This window comes from Penicillium samsonianum, assembly GCF_028829775.1.
Source record: "Penicillium samsonianum strain IBT 33392 chromosome Unknown utg000003l_segment0_segment0, whole genome shotgun sequence".
Classification (NCBI taxonomy): domain Eukaryota; kingdom Fungi; phylum Ascomycota; class Eurotiomycetes; order Eurotiales; family Aspergillaceae; genus Penicillium; species Penicillium samsonianum.
The window spans coordinates 3,113,870-3,133,424 of record NW_026643261.1 but is presented as its reverse complement, the minus strand read 5'-3'; the positions used below and the strand labels follow the sequence as shown (position 1 = coordinate 3,133,424).

At 47.2% G+C, this 19,555-nt stretch overlaps 11 protein-coding genes across 11 annotated transcripts; 4 read left to right on the top strand and 7 right to left on the bottom strand.

The window, feature by feature from the left end:
- Nucleotides 1-93: 93 nt before the first annotated feature.
- Nucleotides 94-1,801, bottom strand: N7471_004781 (MFS transporter; the record flags this gene model as incomplete). The annotated part of the gene is made up of 5 exons (XM_057277500.1): nt 94-200; nt 256-362; nt 426-557; nt 619-1,605; nt 1,674-1,801. 5 exons carry the CDS (start codon nt 1,799-1,801, stop codon nt 94-96), a joined length of 1,461 nt encoding a protein of 486 aa, XP_057137110.1.
- Nucleotides 1,802-2,182: 381 nt separating this feature from the next.
- N7471_004780 (uncharacterized protein) lies at nt 2,183-3,862 on the bottom strand (the record flags this gene model as incomplete). The annotated part of the gene is made up of 1 exon (XM_057277499.1): nt 2,183-3,862. One exon carries the CDS (start codon nt 3,860-3,862, stop codon nt 2,183-2,185), a length of 1,680 nt encoding a protein of 559 aa, XP_057137109.1.
- A 441-nt stretch (nt 3,863-4,303) lies between these two features.
- N7471_004779 (MFS general substrate transporter) lies at nt 4,304-4,775 on the bottom strand (the record flags this gene model as incomplete). Its single annotated transcript, XM_057277498.1, has 3 exons — nt 4,304-4,445; nt 4,504-4,653; nt 4,762-4,775. 3 exons carry the CDS (start codon nt 4,773-4,775, stop codon nt 4,304-4,306), a joined length of 306 nt encoding a protein of 101 aa, XP_057137108.1.
- A 177-nt stretch (nt 4,776-4,952) lies between these two features.
- On the bottom strand, nt 4,953-5,768 carry N7471_004778 (uncharacterized protein; the record flags this gene model as incomplete). Its single annotated transcript, XM_057277497.1, has 2 exons — nt 4,953-5,345; nt 5,481-5,768. The coding sequence occupies 2 exons, from the start codon at nt 5,766-5,768 to the stop codon at nt 4,953-4,955; spliced, it is 681 nt and encodes a 226-aa protein (XP_057137107.1).
- A 294-nt stretch (nt 5,769-6,062) lies between these two features.
- Nucleotides 6,063-6,838, top strand: N7471_004777 (Zn(II)2Cys6 transcription factor domain-containing protein; the record flags this gene model as incomplete). Its single annotated transcript, XM_057277496.1, has 2 exons — nt 6,063-6,492; nt 6,513-6,838. The coding sequence occupies 2 exons, from the start codon at nt 6,063-6,065 to the stop codon at nt 6,836-6,838; spliced, it is 756 nt and encodes a 251-aa protein (XP_057137106.1).
- On the top strand, nt 6,839-8,293 carry N7471_004776 (fungal specific transcription factor domain-containing protein; the record flags this gene model as incomplete). The annotated part of the gene is made up of 4 exons (XM_057277495.1): nt 6,839-6,962; nt 7,019-7,436; nt 7,499-7,793; nt 7,853-8,293. 4 exons carry the CDS (start codon nt 6,839-6,841, stop codon nt 8,291-8,293), a joined length of 1,278 nt encoding a protein of 425 aa, XP_057137105.1.
- Nucleotides 8,294-8,563: 270 nt separating this feature from the next.
- N7471_004775 (nitronate monooxygenase) lies at nt 8,564-9,616 on the top strand (the record flags this gene model as incomplete). Its single annotated transcript, XM_057277494.1, has 1 exon — nt 8,564-9,616. The coding sequence occupies one exon, from the start codon at nt 8,564-8,566 to the stop codon at nt 9,614-9,616; it is 1,053 nt and encodes a 350-aa protein (XP_057137104.1).
- Nucleotides 9,617-9,929: 313 nt separating this feature from the next.
- Nucleotides 9,930-11,004, bottom strand: N7471_004774 (uncharacterized protein; the record flags this gene model as incomplete). The annotated part of the gene is made up of 4 exons (XM_057277493.1): nt 9,930-10,593; nt 10,642-10,716; nt 10,770-10,873; nt 10,927-11,004. The coding sequence occupies 4 exons, from the start codon at nt 11,002-11,004 to the stop codon at nt 9,930-9,932; spliced, it is 921 nt and encodes a 306-aa protein (XP_057137103.1).
- Nucleotides 11,005-11,818: 814 nt separating this feature from the next.
- N7471_004773 (cytochrome P450) lies at nt 11,819-13,477 on the bottom strand (the record flags this gene model as incomplete). Its single annotated transcript, XM_057277492.1, has 4 exons — nt 11,819-11,975; nt 12,031-12,203; nt 12,253-13,359; nt 13,409-13,477. The coding sequence occupies 4 exons, from the start codon at nt 13,475-13,477 to the stop codon at nt 11,819-11,821; spliced, it is 1,506 nt and encodes a 501-aa protein (XP_057137102.1).
- A 439-nt stretch (nt 13,478-13,916) lies between these two features.
- N7471_004772 (transcription factor domain-containing protein) lies at nt 13,917-15,895 on the bottom strand (the record flags this gene model as incomplete). The annotated part of the gene is made up of 5 exons (XM_057277491.1): nt 13,917-14,491; nt 14,539-14,801; nt 14,860-15,069; nt 15,130-15,723; nt 15,780-15,895. The coding sequence occupies 5 exons, from the start codon at nt 15,893-15,895 to the stop codon at nt 13,917-13,919; spliced, it is 1,758 nt and encodes a 585-aa protein (XP_057137101.1).
- A 2,810-nt stretch (nt 15,896-18,705) lies between these two features.
- N7471_004771 (uncharacterized protein) lies at nt 18,706-19,463 on the top strand. The gene is made up of 3 exons (XM_057277490.1): nt 18,706-18,942; nt 19,009-19,216; nt 19,272-19,463. Exons 1-3 carry the CDS (start codon nt 18,771-18,773, stop codon nt 19,327-19,329), a joined length of 438 nt encoding a protein of 145 aa, XP_057137100.1. The 5' UTR covers nt 18,706-18,770; the 3' UTR covers nt 19,330-19,463.
- The last annotated feature ends 92 nt before the right edge of the window (nt 19,464-19,555 follow it).

Here is a 19,555-nt window from a genome sequence, read left to right as displayed (position 1 = left end):
GGGGCTTTTTGAATGTTGAGAATATGTGAATGAAGCGTTTGAACTCTTAATGAACACGCCGTATATGCTCATGGCACTAGCAGCAGCTTTGGCTCACTCTATAACATGGAATGAACTCCCGATGTCATTTCGCTCTATCCAACTTGTGGCACTTTTAAGGGAATACTTTGCTTTTTCCTCGTAGCCAAGGTCCGTAAGTCCTGAATATGATCGGAATGGGGATCATTATTGCGGCCAAACAGCCAAGCAACGTACCAGCCCATTGAATTCCCATATTTTGGAACATCTGCCTGGAGAATAACGGAAAGCCCGCAGCTACTGCGGATCGAAGAATGATGTTGGCAGCAACAGCTGAAGCAGCGCTAGGATCCAGATAAGTCAGCAGGGTGATTTGATTTCGTCAAGTAAATAGGCTGAGAACTTACATTGGCAAGTATGCATCGACGATGTAGTTGAAGCACGGAAGAAATATGCATAACACCCCAAATCCGATGAATATCCCGGCCGCGGCAGGTACGGCCCAGTGAATCTGAGAGGTGAACCCGGTCCAGCCAAACCTGATGGATTTTCAGTTAGCACACATTATACATCATTTCAATACAAATTAATTTTACTCACCAAAAGAGACCTATTGTAAAAACAGGCGCTCCTAGGAGTGTTGGGGCGAGGCGCCACTCGGGCACTGGGACACCCTTATTCTCTGCCAATTTCTTTGCATAGGCCAACTGCCCGAAAAGGATGAAGGCACACGCGAGCATCACGCCGATAATGAGGCCAATAAACATTAGACCAGCAAAGGGAGGGGTCATTCCGTAGACATGCTCGAAGACGAAAGGATATGCTTCAAGAAGGGCATAGACAAGGCCGTAGATGAAGGACATGTAAACTGACACCACGAGAATAATAGGCTCCGTGAAGAGCAACTTCAATGGACGTGTGAAGTATTTTTCCACGAGAGCTGCGAGGCTGACCTCGATATCCTCGTGTCTGGCACGAATACTCGCATTTTTTGACTCTTTGCGGATAGCAACAGCCTTCGCCACGAGAATACAAGGCGGATATGTCTCATCCAAGAAGAGAACGCTCAATAACCCAATTCCGAGGCTGAAAATTGCCGGGATGTAGAGCGTCCACCTCCATCCAAGATAACTCGAAGCAATGAAGCCACCCACAAAAGGAGCCATAAACGGCCCCACGAAAACAGTCAACGCATATAGCGAAATTGCAGCACCGCGGGTTGCGTTGCTGTATAGATCAGCCAATACACCGGGGACAACAGTCAGTTGGCTTGCGCCAAACATGCCAGCGAAGAAACGGCATATGACCAAGGTCTGGATATTTTGGGCCACTGCCGATGCAATAGTGAAGATTCCACCGCCTAGCATTCCAATTGTCAGAGGCCATTTCCTTCCCCGTAGCTCTGATGCAGGTGCCCAGATTAGGGGCCCCGATGCAAAGCCAAGGACATAGAGGGTTGTTCCCAGTGTCCCGACCTCTGTTCCGACCCCGAAAGCTTTGCTTGCTTTGTCGATTCCCGGTGCAAAGATGGCGCTTGTTAGCGAGACAATTAAGGTCCCTGAGCAGACTAAGATGGAGTTGAAAAGCCTGTGTGAAAATTGTGGTCAGTTTGCATTCAGGGTAAGATCTTTGGCTGATTTGGACTTGTGGCTTACTTCGCAGACAGTCTCCAATTTTGAGGATTCTCGGGGTCATTGAATTCTTTGAAATCAACGTAGCTTGTTGTGTTGGAAAGAACTGTCGGAAGTGCCTTGTTCGCTCCACTCGACAGCTTCTCGTGCATTTTGAACGATGGAGTAGCGACGAGCAGACAGGTTTTAGCAATGAGGATTTATGGTTTGATGTCCAGCGTAGTACAAGCTTGTACTCCGGTGAAATATTGGGAAATTAACACTGATCCATGTATGTATGTAGTGAGTGTGCATGTGCTTTTCCCAACCCGCTTTTCGGAACTTGCGTGGACTTCCAAGGTATAGAAACGGGTATTGCGGAACGGGGAATTTTACCAGCCAGGCACATAAAGGCACCCGCAATTTCCGCAGGGCTTTGTGACATCATACTAGGTTTGAAAGTTGAAAACAGCAAAATCACAAGGCCGAAAGGGATGAAAGACAATATTAACAAATTAAGCTAACATGGATTGCTCTCAAAAACATACGAGCCTCTAGGTAGGGTTCCCTAATCCAGATCCCCCCAAGAAAGTTGAACTATCCATCATATCCGCATTCAGAAATTGATCAAGGTCATCCCTTTGCAAACCGGGTAGATCAGCGACCAAAGCCCCTAGCCATGAGTACTCTTCCGCGCTTGGAAATTCTTGCGTGAATGGTCCAGCTGGACGTTCTTGCTCCTCCATGTTCATGATGTCATTGAAGATCGAAAGGTCATCTTTCCTCCGCTGTTGATGAAGCATAACTAGTAAAAAGGCCGCACTCCAGGCTTCTCTCATGGTATTTGTATCATAAGTGGATGCGACGAATTTCAATGTCTGCATTGCTTCGGGGAGCATCGCTAGCGATTGCCGTGTGTCCATCACAAGCAGGACACATATGATGTGGAAAGGTACATTTGCCATGTGTTGCCAGGGATTGCAGTTCCTGACCATGGTGCGTGAGCAAGAAAGTCCCTTTTTCAGCAACACTAACGCTTTTTCGGCGAGGCGAGGGGGTATTTCAAGTTTCTCTGTGTGGATTCTGCGCAGAATGCAAAGCACCAGATTGCATTGCGCCATGGCCGAGGGAGGCTCATTATGAACTCTTTCTAGGATCTGCGACAGTGTTTCTTCTAGCTTTATCTCATATTCTTTTGGCTTTCCTGGGTCTAGGCTTGCCGATAATGGAATAAGTTCCAGCAGCTCACGCGTGAAATCGCCCTCGATGGTTGATGGAAGCAATGGCAAATCATTCTTTTGAAAGGACACTCTTGATAAACCAAGATCATAAGATGTCCACATATTAAGATGGAGTGCCACGCCGAAGAGTCGCCTTTGGATGTTTGGATCAAACTCCGTGCCAATGCTGCGCGGAAAGACTGAATCAGTGGACTCTAGATGGAATCCCGCAGCCTCCACCAGATGCATCAACTTCGAGCTCGCGATCCATGTTGAGTGAGGCAGATCCGTCATTCGCATGTAGACGACTCGTAATGTCCATCCAGTGAGAAGGTCCACGGGAGGAGCGCCACTTAGAACGTGCGAGTCGAGAATAGAAAGTGCCGATCCGATGAGATGTAATTCGGTGATGGTCATATTTCGTTGAGAAAACAAACAGCCTAGTGCAGCGACGCCACCAAGAACACTGTCATATAGACTACTAACCATGGGAGACTGCCACCTAGCCTCCAGTCGCTCAAAAAATTGAGAAGAACCAACAAAGCCATAGAATGGACCAATCTCAGCGAAGTAGACCTGAGCGAGGGTCTTCATGTGTTCCAAGGATGTGATATCTGTAATTGACAGCACAGGGTATACAGCCTGAGATTCGGATGACAGTTGTCGTTTTCCAACATTCCAACCAAACAGGCTGAGTTTTGGCGCTTTCGCAGGATCGATATTCAGGCCCATCCTCCGAACAAATGCAGCACCGGAGTTTGCCCACAATCGACGATCCAGCCCCTGTGTATCCACTGAGTTAATTTGATGTGGAGCTCTCGGCGTTGGGGTAGTTTCTCTCGGAGGCTGTTGGGGAGCATGGTGCCTCTGTCGTGAGTGACGTTCGTAGCGGCAGTCATAGCCCCATTGACCGCAAGTGGTGCAAGGCTCGGCGCCATCGCATTTTCTTTTGCGCTCCCGGCATGGTTCACATGCAACTCGGGAGCGCTTTCGCTTGAAGCCGGACTGCGACATATCTTAGAACAATAAGCAGGTTAGAGATCCCGCAATTTCCGAGCGGAATAAGAGATAGGTAGGGTATTGCGGAGGAGATGAGTGGGGAGACCAACCTGTGGGTATTGCGGGTGTGTGATGCCTGAGGCTTAGTAATCCACTTCCAAGGTTCCAAGGTTCCAGCAAAGCTTACTTTTCCGCTTTCCGGCCACATCAATGGATTGAATGTGTTTATGTACCTAGGTATAATCCTGGTAATGTTGACTTGGTAGCCTTGTTATTCTTCAAATTTAGATTCCCGAGGTCTCATTCAAATCTAACCAATGTTCTTCCCATAGTCAACCTATTTAACATGCCCCTGAGAGCCACTCTTGTACATCTTCAATCTCAACCTATTTTCGGCTTTCCAATCTCTTTCCAATGTCGCTCCAAGATATCGACCAAGTCTCTGACTGACCAAGTTCAATTAGCTTTGGAGACATATGGGCTTTTTGTTCGTAGGAACTTCCCGTACAGCCCCAACAGAACCGTGGCAGGAAGTCCAATACCAAGGCCAATGAAGCCGAGGATGCTTCCCGCCCAACCATAACCCAGTGAAGAGTACCTATAATATGGCTAGACATGGTTAAAAGAAAACATGTGATTGAAAAAATTAGACTTACATGTAAGGCGCGAATATCGGAAATGTAAATCCCGCAATACATCTGATGGTGGATACAGCCGCTAGTCCACTTGCCAGGTACTGTCCGTATGTATCGATGACATAGGCGTTGACAGATATCGTGTATGCAAGTGCCCCAGCAAGATAAAAACTGCATTCTTAGAATGGATCTTTTCTTAGTGAGGCTTTTTCTAGTCCCTTTTCTCGTGCGTTTTCTGCGGTCTTACATGGCCCAGAAGTGTGGATACCATAATAAGACGTGGATCCCTCCATAGTCTATGTTACTTCCAATTTGTGGAACGGTTGTGCAGAGGGAAGTAAACTAGTCTCGCGATAGATACAGCATCCCAGGTTATTTGGGGATGTCAATGCATACAAAGCATAATAATATTGTGATCAATAGTTTGCGTCATCCATATACCCCTTGGTATATAGTCAACCGTAAGCCTGTTAAGACCGAAGGAGACTCAGTATAGCCTGCTTATCAGGACGTTCTGACCTCTCGGCAAATTCCAGCGGGGATTCGTCATGGTATGGCGTGCCCGCTGGTCGAGCTGTGCGGTCGGCGCCCGCGTCTACCAGCAGTTTGATCATACTCAGCTTGGAAGCATCGATAGCACGGTGTAGAGGAGTGCCCCATTTTTCATGTGTCGTGTTAATATCGAGGCCCTTGGCTAGAAGATACTTGGTCATGAATTCCCCTTGCCCCAAGCGCGGAGCTATGGCCTTGAAGAGTAGATGTGGTTCAAGCTTTGCCCCATATGCAAGAAGCAGCTCAATTAGAGATGGGTCTTCTTCACGAGCGCTCGCAATAGCGCGTATAAGGGGGATGCTCCCCTCGGGCTGCAACGGTTAGGGTCGGCGCCTCGCAAGAGCAATTCGCGAGCAGATGTAGGGTTCGACTGAAGGCTGTTACTAGGAGTCAGCCCTAGATATTTGGGCTACTCAAGTAAACAATTTCCCATAAAAGAGGCTCGCCGTTAGAAGTGGTCGCGTTGGGATCAAGGCCATTGTCGAAGAACTGGCGAATGATTCCTGGGAGCTCTTGTTTCCGGTGAGCCAGCTAATTGCAGAGGTCGCGCGAGCGCCGGCATCGAATAGCGCAGTCACAATATCAGGGCGTGCCTCCTCCGTCGCGAGTTTGAGTCCCTCGTCGAGGTCCTCAACAGTCAGTCGCCCGCTGGAGATGGCTTCTTGGGTGTTTGACAGATCACCGGCGGCGCATGCGTCGAGGAACTCCTCAACAAATGCCTCGTTAGGTTCCATGATACAGAGGGTCAAAATCAAGGAGGTCGTTGTAAGATGAGATGTGGTAGATCGGTTGAGTGTATGTACGATTACAGAAAAGTCAACAACTATAGCCCGTCTACTGAGCGTAAGTGGGTTATGTAGCTATTCATCGTGTAGTTTAGCCCGCCTATACCGATACAAGTCCGATACAGAGCTAAAATTACCACGCGAAGTCCGGTACTCCGAATCTACATTTTTTTTGAAACTCATTCGCATCCTCTTCATAGATGACACATGGCTAGAGAGACGGGTCCGTCGGTGTGTCTCAACATGTCAACGCCAAGTCGCCGACGTAATCACTCTCTGGCTTCTTGTGAGCCATGTCGGAAATCCAAGACTCGGTGTGATCACAGAAAGCCCATCTGTGCCTCATGTCAACGCCGTGGTCTCCAATGCTGGTATCACCCTGCGCCTATGACCAAACAACGTAATTCCCAAAGACCGACTATCTCAACTCCACCCGGCTCAAACCGTGTGGTACAAAATGAAGTTTCGAGCAGCGCCAATAGTCCCTCGACCGGAACTCCAATGTTCCACATATGGCCGTTCCTGTCAGCCGACCCCAACGATTCGGCATCCCGGGTTCTGATCACCGGGGGTCACAATTACAATATCAAGGCACACGATGAGCACTTGACAACCATTGAAGACATTGTCTCCCAATTGAAATTATTGCCAGTTATTAAAAAAGAATCCACGAGTATTATTCATTCAGTCAAGTTGCACTTGTTCCTAAGCCGCTTGTATTGCAGCTGATCACTTCCATTCGAATTGGTCTCGCAGACTCAGGCTATATAATGGAAGAGACACCCCACCAGATTTCCGTTAATCATGGTTCGCAACTAGCAGACGATATTTTACGCTCATCCTCATCGGAAGTTGTCACCACGCCAGACTTAGACTTGGGGGCCTTCTGTGCGTTATTCACCGGAGCGAATTTGCGTATAGAGACTCTTGGTCTATTGTATACTATGGCAGCACGCTCGTCTCTCTATACTGAAGGTCACGGACACGACAGATACCAAGATGATGGGTTCACTAGGTAAATGGGTTGGTATGGCAACTTGAGCTTGCGACTGGCTCGTGAGCTTGCACCAGAAACAACTGATCTTATGATATGGCTTGCTCATGAGAATCTGCAACTTACCACGCTTTTTGAAGGAGATGCAAGTGAGTCCAGGTCCAGTAGTTCTGAAACAAGCAGTCTGGTATTCACAGTGTCTTAGGTCTAGGTGCCTGGCGACGGGTAGGCGATCTCGCTACAGACCTACTAGCATTGGGCTTGAATAGAGAAGCAACATATTCAGCCACGCCATTCTTTCTGGCGGAGTGTCGACGAAGAAGCTTTGTCCGGGCTTATTATCTCGACAAAGTGTTCGCAGCGGTGTTCAACCGGCCACCTCGAATAACTGCTCGACATGCAGACTGCAACCTGCCGTTGGACTTATCTGATAACGAACTTTTCACATCGTCAGACAAAATAGAACAAGCAAAAGATAACCTTACGCAAGACGGCTGGAACACAGATGAGGAGTATAGAACAGCAACGTGGGCTCGGATACGTTATATTCTAGCAGAGTTTCGTGAAGAGACTGTCGAATATCAATATCGATCCATACAACCTACCGATGCTATCAAGCTCAGGTATGCAGTATTTTGCTATTTTGTTATTTTGCCCCTTTCGTATACTAAGCAAGTTACTATAGAGATTTATCCACTCGCTGCTATATAGCGTGGAACGGTTTGCCCCATTATCTTCAATACAGGCAGGACTGCTGGACATCGAATCTCCCACCCACACTTTGCCATATGCATGCAAAAGTCTACCTCTCATATCTTCACATCCACTTCCAAGTTTACCGATTACTTGGCAATGGTGATGGTAACAAGACTCTTCAACCAGAATTGCTTGAGGTGTCAGCAAACATGCTCGAAACAGTTGTACAAATGACGAGTTGCCGCGCGAGATCTTCTTCTTCACCTCGCGACCTGCCTGGAATTGTATGTACCCCACTCTAATGTTGCGTTAGCATAGAATATCTCTCACTAACGGGCGCAAGATTCTCGCATATGGTTTGCCGTGTGCTGCAATTCTCTCAACGGCACTGGAAACTTTTTTTCGAGATTTATCAAAAGGATCACATCTTCTTCCCGGCATCAAGATCTCGACTCTTATTCGAAATCTTTCTGTCCTGGGGTCTCAACTCGAAACCGTTTCCAGTCCTAGTGAGACCAATCACGTATTTTGCATCAAAGCCTCAAAGGCTATCTCGCGCAAGCTCGACCGCATCTTGGATAACTTTACAACGGCCGGTTCTACAAAAACTCCTGACCGTTTACTAGAGCCAGTCCCGACACTACCTACGCTATACAGTAGTTCCACCACAACAATAACGGATATTGATATGACTGGCTTCGTTGATTTTGATCACTTCGACCTTGCAGATTGGGCAATTAATTTTGATTTAGGCACTATGAGTGATGAGTGGAATATGTTTTGAGAGCGCAGTTTTTCCGCAGCACAAGTCAGTAAAGACTAATTCGGAGTTGTGAATGATTCGTATGTACTTTGTAGTAGGCAATGCGGATATTGCGGAGATTGCGGAGGTGCCGATCGTTGTGACGTCGACGAAGATGCCTCGGTAACTCCAAAACATCATTCAAAACAAACCCTCCTTTCCACACATCTTCCACGGTTGCCGCATGATAATTACCACTAATCTTATTGCGATATTATCCAAAAATTTGCCAACCCTCTCGAGCACAAAACCATGGCGACAAGCTTGCTATCGCGATACCCATGGGTAGCAGGTCCGTTTGTGGTCAGCGCCCCCATGAAAGTAATGTCCGGTCCAGCGCTGGCAGTAGCCGTCTCTCGCGCCGGTGGACTAGGGTTCATTGGCCCCGGTGCCAAAACACAGGACACAAGTGACGATCTCGAGAAAGCATCATCACTGATACGCCAAGGGGCCAACACAGTACCAACTCCCGGCTCAACACTACCTGTCGGCATAGGATACCAGCTCTGGGGTGACGACATCAATGTTGCCGTTGCCGCTATCGAGAAGCATAAACCATGTGCAGTCTGGCTATACGCCCCACGCCAGGGACCCAAGGAATACGACGACTGGTCTAGCAAGATCCGTCAAGCATCCCCTGACACCCAAATCTGGATTCAAATTGGCACCTTGAAGGAGGCAAAGGAGCTTCTTCAGAACCGTGAGCGACCAGATGTTATTGTTGTGCAAGGGGCTGAATCAGGTGGCCACGGTCGGGCGAAGGATGGAATGGGGCTTATGGCACTGTTTCCCGAAGTGGCAGATGCCATGGCAGGCAGCCAGATTGCTTTGTTTGCGGCTGGCGGAATCGCAGATGGGCGCGGTGTTGCAGCGGCACTGTGTCTTGGAGCTTCAGGCGTGGTGATGGGGACTCGATTCCTGGCTGCCAGTGAAGCACGCATTAGCCGGGGTTACCAGGACGAGGTTGTACGTGCAGTCGATGGTGCGACCTCAACCACGCGTACGCTACTGTATAATCACCTCAGGGGCACTTTTGGGTGGCCAGAAGAATATAGTCCCCGGACTATCTTCAACAAATCATTTGTTGAGCACCAGGAAGGGAAGTCTTTCGAGGAACTGAAAAGGCTTCATGATGAAGCTGTTAAGACGGGCGATAACGGCTGGGGGCCTGAGGGGAGACTTGCGACATACGCAGGAGCCTCTGTCGGACTGATACACGACGTGAAAGGCGCAGAAGATATTGTCCGTGAGATTCGAGGAGATGCATTGGAAATATTTCAGCGGCTGGTTCCCCGAAAAGAGTAGGAAACAATTTCAAACAACTTTGTTGCATAAAGCTGAGCTGAAATTTGATTAAAAAAATGCCTACTCTGTGCATCTAATCAGATGCATGAGCTGAGATCTTTATGAAAATCCATGTGATAATGTCTTCAAACGTGTCGAAATAGGAAGGTTTATAAGAAGAGGTCTAACTTCGGAGCACGGTCGAAGAGAAAATTTCCCATTACCACTAAATCTCGACTATCCTCAGCTAATACGCGTATTACCAGCTAGAATCCAGTCACTATTTCAATTTAGATACCATTTCCTCCAAGCTTGATACCCTCCACAAAGACTATCACTGGCATAAATTGGCCCTGCAAACTCCAGAGCAGCATTGTGTGCCCGACATACAACTCATTTTATTCAGTCCACAAGTACCGTCCCACTCACAGTACGCATTACTCTCATGTTGAAGACTGCACGACATATGCGCTTGGCAAGGCTTTTCAGCAGAGCACTGCATACCACGAACATCCTCATCTCTCATGCAGACCATCTCGACACTAGAAGCTCCAGACGAATTGAGAACACGGGTAGGGCGACACTGCAGGCCTGAAGGACACTCGGAGCCCCGCATACAACGCAGGTTCTCTGCGGCAGCCATACACATTCCACTCTGACAATGACCCGCGACACACTGGCCGTCTTCCCTGCAAAGGGCGCCAGTTACAGAAGTTCGCTGGCAGGTCATGGAGCTTGAAGAGCAGTACATGCCATAATCCGGGTGGGTTGATTGACAGTTCTGTCCACTGGAACAGCTGTCATTGGGGCAGTTGCTTGGACTCTTGGTAGAAGCATGATCACTTGAGAAGATATGTCCCTGTCTGTCGGTAGGAGAATGCACCGTCATGCATTTCATGCTTCTGACATGTTTGCCAACACCATCTCCGACAGCTTGTCTGAACAAATTCGCATGGGGTCGGGTAAATGTGAATAGCTCGTTGTTGCAAGAGTTGTCGCTAGATGATTTAGCACTAGACATTTGTAGTCGGAGTCTATTGACTTACGAGTACATTGAGCACATCATGTCTTGCTTGAGCTCGGACGGACAGGGGACATAGATTGATCCAACATTCATGCGGCTGATACTTTGGTCAACAAAACTACATGGATATGCGCAGAATATTCAACTTACTACTCGGACATGTTGTCGAAATTCATGCAATTGCCATCAGACGCAACGAGCATTCCTTTTCGGCCGGCATTCATTGCGAAGTCATTTTCTTTGAAAATCATGGCCTAGATAAAGAGTAAATGGATTGATCAGATGGAAACACTCTCCGTAGCCGTACCTGATTAATGACCATCATAATCGGGCTAGCAGCCAGTGCCAAAGGCACAAGTGCAAGAATATTGACAAAAGTAGACATTATTTTTGTTGATTGCGATGGTTTGGAATAGTCAATGGTGAGTGGTGGATTAACTGCTGGATGAGAAGCAAGCTTTATACTCGAATTTGCTATCCGAGCGTGCTACTTGGTCTTTTGAGTTGTACCTTATGCCTGTGTGCTCCTTTTGCTTTTTGATTGCGATAACAAGAAATAGGCCCTTGTCAAGTCTGCATGTCGTCTGATCTAGGTATCTCAATTCGTCACAAACCCGGCATCATCGGGAAAGATTGATAGACCCAACAGTCAAATCACTTAAACTTCACGTTGTGTAATTTCAAGGCTAGGGCTTTCGGGCTAGATCGTTGAAAAGGATCAAATTGGAGTCGTTGCCTTTCAATGTGCAACCTTAACCCATACCCGAATGTTCGGCTAGATCTCAATCTCAGTTCCGCAGTTCCAACGTTGATTGATGTCTCAGTTTCAGGGTTGTACACATGTTCGTACGGATAACAAGGACTAACTATTGTAGGACAACCTTATACATGTATGTGCAACAAAATTCTCAGCAAGATATACGTATGTACATTCAGCCTAAAGGCAAATAAACTGAGACAGTTGTTCTATACATGATACGCATATACAACATTGAGAATTTTGTTTATTGGGGATAGTGACGTGCTAACCAATAGTTCCTCGTCTCGTATCACGAGAGTGGCGAGCGGTTCTATGTACTTTGATAGGTAAGTTTTCAAGATAGTTCAAATTTCCATATAGGTACCTTGTATATTAACCTAACAGCGCTCAGTTACACTAAGTGAAACGCAAAAAAGAAATGGCTAATTTTGCAACACTTTCAATGTTGTGCCAGCGAAAGATTGACCATCAATGGCTTGCGTTCCCAAATATTAAAGGATTTCTGGATATTCCAAGCAGTTGAACCCTCGTCCATGGTCATGTCGAAGCTCCAGAAGACCTTGGTCGCAATTAGACGCATTTCTGCATAAGCAAGGCTGTGGATGGATACAATTAGCCCGATTTCGGAAGATATAGAAAACCAAAACTTACTTTCTTCCGAGGCAGTTACGGGGCCCAAGTGAGAATGGTTGAACTGCTGTCCGACTGTCCGACTCGAATCGCTTGTCTCTGCTCTCTAGCCATCTCTCAGGGATAAACGAGTCCGCTTCGGCAAAATGAGACTCGGAATGGTAGGTAGAATAGTGAGCCCCAGACACAGAAACCTGTTGAAGTCAATATACATGAAGATCACACTTGAAAGTAGAGACATACATTCTCTGGAACGAATTGCCCATCAATCAATGCACCCTCCTTGGGTACAACCCGCGGAGTAATAGCCGGGACAGGTGGGTAAACCCGCAGACTTTCCTCGAGTGCTGCATTCAGGTAAGTCAGTTGACCAACTCTTTGGAAATCAATATCTTCGTAGGATTTGAATGATTCTCGGATCTCATCCACGAGTTTCCGATAGGCCAGCGGGTTTGCCATGACATAATAAGTGAATCCGGAGAGTAGACTGGCGGTCGTCTCACTCCCAGCGAGGATCAACAAAGCCGCATTTGCTTCCATCTCCCGCATAGTCATGGACCTGTCATCATTGTATCGCAGGATGTAAGTCATGAAATCCGGCCGTTCAACCTTAGTCTCCAATCGGCGATGGACTTTGTTTGTTGCCAAAGTGAATGAGTCTTCTCGCATCTTTGTGAGCCTTTTCGGGAGAAGCCGCCTGACAATCGGTGCCAAAAAAGGATAGACTAACAGTGGTCGCGATAATGCCAGCACTTTCATGCTCACAAAGACCATCTTGACCCATGGATGGTATTGTCTTTCCCGTAAGCAGTCAAAGGGCTCACCAAAAGCCAAGTCCCCAATAATGTCAAATGTGGTGAAGTTGTACCACTGAGACATGTCGACTGTTTCCCGCGGTGATGAAATTGTCTCCTTCAGTCGCTCCACCAACATGTCAACATATGACTGGACTAGGCTTTCTTGCTCGCGCAGGGCCTTTTCAGAGAAGGCATGCGAGAGCAATCTTCTTTCTCTTGAGTGGTCTTCATCGTTGGCGTTGACAAGGTTTGGCCCTCTCGGCCCCTGAAGGTAGAATTTGGGGTCTTTCAGGAACGACCCAGCTCCAGGTTTGCGGTGGCCGTATATATCCTTCCATGCCTGTGGGCTGCGATAGACAAGAGACTTGGGAGCCGTCCGAACTACATCTCCATATTTATCATGGAGTTCCTTCAGTTTGTAGTGATACTGCCCTGTTGATGTCCAGTATAAGTTTTGGAGATTGGTGCATGCGGCAAGTTTCGGCCCTGGAAACTTCGACAGTGGGCTAAAGTAAAGGTTGTAAACCACGGTCCATAAAAAATATCCTAACGGCTGATATTCTCAGTGCTGTGACCCAGATGCGACAAATTAAAAGACTTACAGTGATGGCGACTAGATAGATGACGGGTATCGTATCAAAAGCCTCTGTGTTAAAATTCCAAGATACCATAATGAAAGTGGGCAGTCAGCCGGTATTCATAAATGGCAGTCCTTGGGGGAAACAATGGATATCTCAGATTCTTAACAATCAAGCAGTTGTGATTTGAAGGATATGCCAAGTGGCCTGTAGACATTTCCCCGCAAAATCACATGGGATTCCATGGATACCCCCGGGAAGCGTCTTAGTGCTTGGTTAGCGTGCATTTCGAGGTGCATTTTAGCGAAGGAAAGTCGCATGTTGTGGGCTCTGCCGACCCTGGTGCTCTTGACTGAATAGAAAATCATTTCCGTAGCCTCAGAGCTTGCGAGCTATGCGGGCCATAGAATGGAGATCCGTGGAAGATTTCAAGATTGCGAAAACAGTATGCTGGGGTATATGATATTATGTATAAAGCTGTTAAACCCTGTCTCACTTTCTAACCACAGTTTCAAGCATCACAGACCAAGGTTCATAATGAACCAAGGAAGTCCATCATCCAGGCCTCATCAATCCCACCCAAAGGCATAACATCGGGGAGTATAGCATCAGCCTGGATCATGCCACTATCGATCCCGGTGTTCGCGGGCATATTTGGGCGCCATATTTCGATCAGTTTCGGCTCCCAGTTCATTCTCATGCCTTGAATCATTCTCAATCCCTTTTCTAGAAGGTTCATTTCCCTGCTTTGGTCGAAAGTGATGTATTCTGGGCACTTTCTGATGATGGCTTCGTTTCTCTTCAGGTATTCCAGGACATTTGCGGTGTCTCGGACCATACTCTTGGACCATGCCGGGTCTTCCAATATGGTGAGTTTGTACAGGTTGGTGATGGCTCGAGTGAATTGGAAAAAAATGACACATGATAGCTGTAGGTAATCCTCTCCTTCAAGTTCTAGCCATACATCTAGCCAGCCTTTTGTTGCTTGGAGGGAGGCGTAAAGGCTGTCAAGTCGATGGAGATCAGGCGAATGTGCAATGGCAGGGGCTCCTATTGATAATTCGTTGATTACAATTTCGGCATTGTAGAGATACATCAGCACGACTCCTTTTGTCTTGTTAGTCATGGCTGTGGGGACTCGGGTAAAAACATACTATGCTGTAGAAGGTGAGGCGGGATTTGGCTCTTCACTGTGTCTAATTGATTTTTGAAGCTATCCAGATAGAAGGCTAGCGAGACGAAAGCTTCACCATCCCGCCGCAGTTGATGGACTCTATTTAAGACCAAATAGATCTTGACTAGTGCAATCAGGAGCTCATCCTGGGGACACTCTTTAGCCTCGGCGAGTATTGAAAGACTTTCTTCCATGTGCGGTGTCCAGCGCATAGCGTCGATTCTGGACATTGCCAATGCGGCACTGGTAGTATAGCTGTTAATTATTGCTTACAGAGCTCCTTTGGATATTTATTATTTACCTTGATGAAATCAAGAAGCATCCCAGCACAGCCCTTCTCTCTTCCAGTGTTCTGGCTGTGGGTGGAGTTTGCTTCATTCCAATAGCGACTTTGAAAGAATGCATGGCTGAATACTCATTTGGGACACTTTGATTGATCCCAAGCTCGGCGACAACTGCCATTAAAATGTGTGCATAGACATTGAGAAATGGCCGTTTAGTGTATGTAACCCTGCAAAGAGAATTGGAATGAGAAAAGTGGTTTTCAAAAGTGTACTTCTTTTCTGCTCACCATGATACGAAAGTCATGATCCCAAGGAGAAGATCCATGCTCGGCACAAGGTCGAGCATAACTCTCTGATGAATATGGTTGGTAATTCTCCCGAAAGAGTCACCTTTTTCTGGGTTGTTATATGTGGTGATTTCCATAATGCATACCCAGAGGAATGGGTATTTCTGTTGCAATTGGTCAGAGGTTAGGTTGGAAGGAATGTAGACAAAGGGGAGATATTGCAAGTTCTGAGTGCGGAACTGGTCGAGGCACTTCTGAGCCATGGCTGGCGGGACGTAGATCAGGGATAAGATCTCCCTATCATACGAGGGCAGAAAGTGTGCAGGATACTGTCCTTCCTCGGCAGTTGAAGAAGAAACACTAGTTGGGGTTTGAGTGGTTGGTGCAGATTGGCTTGGATCATGCCGTTGACTCTGTCCTAGGTTTACAGATTGCCAATCTGGAGGAAGACCGGGCGTAGCACCACCCTTTTCAAATGCGGACATAATCCAATCAAGTTTGGCCTCGAGATTGGCAGTATTAGAAGCCGACGGTGGCTTATTGCGCTTGCGAACTGTCTGCGCAGGCCGGCATTCCTTGTTTAGGCGCTGGCATCTACACCGGTGTGCTTAGTTCGGGCTATTGCCACACTCTCTAGCAGCGCCACTCACCTTTCGCAGCCACTACCAGTTGTGGGAAGAATGCATTTGCACTTGGCACGAGAACAGTTCATACATGCGCGGCCATATGGCGCAGGGGTCCCGCCTGGGATTTGAGCGGATTCCATCCCGATGCCCGGTGGGATTCGGAATTGGGATATTAAATTCGAATTAAGATATTGGAGGACGCTTGTCTCAGAAAGATGTAAGTCCTAATACGGAGTAAAATGATGGCAAATAATGGCAATATGCACCTCTCATCAAGACTAAATTCATAAATGGAAAAAGAAAAAGGAGAGATTTTCCTCAAAGAGCGTCCGTTTCAGAAGAAACAAAGAAACTCGGAGTTGGGGAAGTCGCGAAACCCGGCTGACTAAGAGGGTCCACAGGCCCCGGGGTACCTACATAGGTCAGTGTATATATAACTAACAATGCAGCCACACTCGGTATTAAGCACATCCCTACGGTACGCCTAGATTAGGAAGCAGAAAGAGAGCGAATAAGGCAGCTATACATAGGCTATCTAAAGAGAAGCGGCAAAAGAACCTTCATTTGGTTTGTTCGCTTTTTGAAGACAGGCATTGGTTGATTTTCTCGATCGAACATTGGGCTGGTTGTAGGTTCCCTGGGATTTCAATCGTACGGGTCGCTAATGTTTACTCCGTTTGATAGTTTGCTTGGTGTTGTGCCCCGACCGTGCGGTTGGATAGAGCGGGCCTGACTGGTTGGAGACTTCCAAGGGATCAAGTGAACAGCAGCCGGTCGATCCTTAAACAGAGTGCTTGCAAGGCAAGTAATGTCTATCTGTAATGGAACCTGCCCGTCGAAGCCCGCCATATCATGTGTCCGCCGCTCTGATTTCGAGAGATTACGTGTTACAGTCCAGCACATTACGCGCCCCGCTCACACTGCCTGTTGATAAGGCCCCGGGGTCGCGCATCGCTTCCATGGCAGTGAGCACATACTCAAATTGAACGATCGCTGACGACCCTCCACCCTATTCAGTCTTTTCATTTGGCCAACTAAGCCCCAATTATCTACCGCTGGATTATCTCAACATTCTAGTAATAGCATCTCTGTGTTTCGTCGTCCCGACTTCACCGCGTGCGCCTCTCCCACCAATGCCTATACTAATGGATTGAGCACTGATCGCGCTGGTGACTACTTGCCTGCGCGCCTACCGACTGATGCAGACTTTGTCTCTGCACAGTTTCGTGGTCTGCGGAGGGTGTGTCACAGTCAACTTTTATTACGAGGTGACCTCACGTCTCGATTGACTTCCCTCGACCAAGAATCACAAAGCCAAGCTGTTGACTTCATCAGCAAAAATAAAGGACGCTTGGCCCCACCCAGCTACATGTCATAATACGAATCGCCTGTCACGCTACCAGAGATCTTTTGTCAAGAAGTCGTCGGAATCGTTTCGCGTCTATGGTACCGCTCCATTAACGCATGACTCACACCGGATGCAGGACGACTTGAATACTGCTCTTCGCTCTCAGTCAACGCATTGCTTTATTGGGCATATATTTTGTGTACTGAGTGAATTGCATGAAGAGGAGCAAGTAAATTATACTTTCCACACATAAAAACAAACACCAAACCCCCAAACCCTTACACAATATTGTGAGCTTTGCCAATCCCATCCGTCCATAGGTCCGCCCGTTGGTAACGCTCGGTAAGAGATGTACAATGGGTGAGGTGTGCAGAGTGGGGGTGACGTCAGCTAGATCCCTACTGCGGACGGAATCTTGGAGTTGAACGCGGGGGCACCGTCATGCAACAAGGCGCAACACGGTCTGGGTCGTTAGAGGCCTCTGGTCCAAAATGGTGCTGTCTGACACAACTGAACATATCGCACTCCGTACATTTGGCCATAGGGCTTGAAGAGAGCCTAAAGCGATCTTCCGTTAGCCCGGTAACATACCTGATACCCATAATTCTTTCTATCAAGGCACCCCCGCTCCCGTGGCTTAGCTGCATCTGCGATGACATCTATGCTGACACCTCTTTGCTCTACTAAGCTACCGCCCATGTAATAGTGTCGGATTGGTCGGACGGAAGACATGTTTCCTTGGGGCAACTTCTTCTTCTGCCGTCAGGTATTCATGCTCTCCAATCGCTCTGGATGTCGAATCACATGTTCAAGAAATTAGCGGCATCAGAAGGGAGGAAGCTAATTAACCTCCGATATAGGCTCTAGAACTGGCCAGGCACAGCGTGTTTATATTGTTCTCTGTTCGATCATAAAACATGTGAGCAAGGGCACGATTCACAGGAATGCTTCTTAAAATGCAGGATATAACCTCGTTTGTGTCAAACCTCTGCCTCCAGAGGAGGACTCCGGGTCCTTTCATTTCATACCTGCTAGAAAACGCACTACAGTGACAGGATGGATTCTAGATTTCTTGGCTAGGTGGAGAACGCTTAAAAGAGTAACTGATGCCCAAATCCGTCTTATCCGACAATGATGGTGAGGTTATCAGCCTTGAATGATACTCTTAACTTTAAAAGCCCCAACCAATGGCCTTCAATCTTTTTTGTGGGTCCTACATCTCTTTAACAGTGAACCGTGATTCTGGATATCAGCTGAACCGGCTACCCGACGTCAAAGACATATGGTTATGTCGATGCAGTTTACTGGATGATAGCTAGTCTATTGCAAATAGATCTTCTAGTCTAAATATACGAACCTAACAGGTTCGAGGCCAATCTCAGATAAAATTTCCAAGATAAAGTTGTGCAAACTACGTCAATGGAAGGTTCGGAGGCCCAATGTCTTGATGTAATTTTTTTTTCATAGTTCGTATTCAAAGAAACGATACTCGGAGATTGCGGAAGAAATGAATTCAATAGATGTCATCTTGTAGGCAAGAAATCAAATATAAAAGTGTGCGGATACACACTCCATGCCTTTTATTTGGTCAATCAATCTTCACACACCAAGAATTCACCCGTAAAAACATTACAGGCAATCGCTTATATCTCTCTTATTCTAACAAAATGCTCGTCACCATTGGGCTTCTTTTCCTTTCTCATTTGGCGGCTGTGTCACTAGCAGACTGCTGTGATGCGCACTTCGACTTCACCAATGGCCAATGGATCTGCGCAGATGGTACTGTGGCTACTCCCTGCTGTGGAAAGGGCCCATGTAATGCCTTCTGTTGCGATTGTGGTATGTTTCATCCCGATCTGTTCAACACGGTTCTAGAGACAGAATCCTAACCTTATTCGCAAATAGATTGTCGATATCCGAGCTCCAGGAAGCGAGACCTACCATTTTTAATGAAGCGGGCTGATGACGTCGAGCATCTGTTCAAGTCAGTCGACGTCGACAATTCAGGCGACGTCGATTTGGGAGAGTATATTTCATGGGTGAATGAAAATGTGGGCCATGAACATGCAGTATCGCCCAGCTTGTACCTCTCCTACATCGACCATTTTTATTCGTGAGTATACATATCTACACGAGTTTCGCAATAATGCCGTTACTAATCAGCGCAGGTTTGATACGGACAATAATAAGAAGCTTGATCTAGGTGAGGTTCTGGGTACAAAATAAGAAGTTGTTAGTAGTAAGCCAAAATCGGTTATGGTATTGAGTTGTGATGTTGCTGGGGACTCTTTACAGTCGGTCAAAATTTGGCTCACTAGGCAGTCTTGGGAGAAAGCTGAGTATGGTCCACTGGGCAGTCGGGGGAAAAAGCTGAATTGTGAGAATCAGTGAAACTAATTGACCGGGCGGTGGGATCAAAAAAGGACTAACTGTGTTGACGAATATTGTTTTT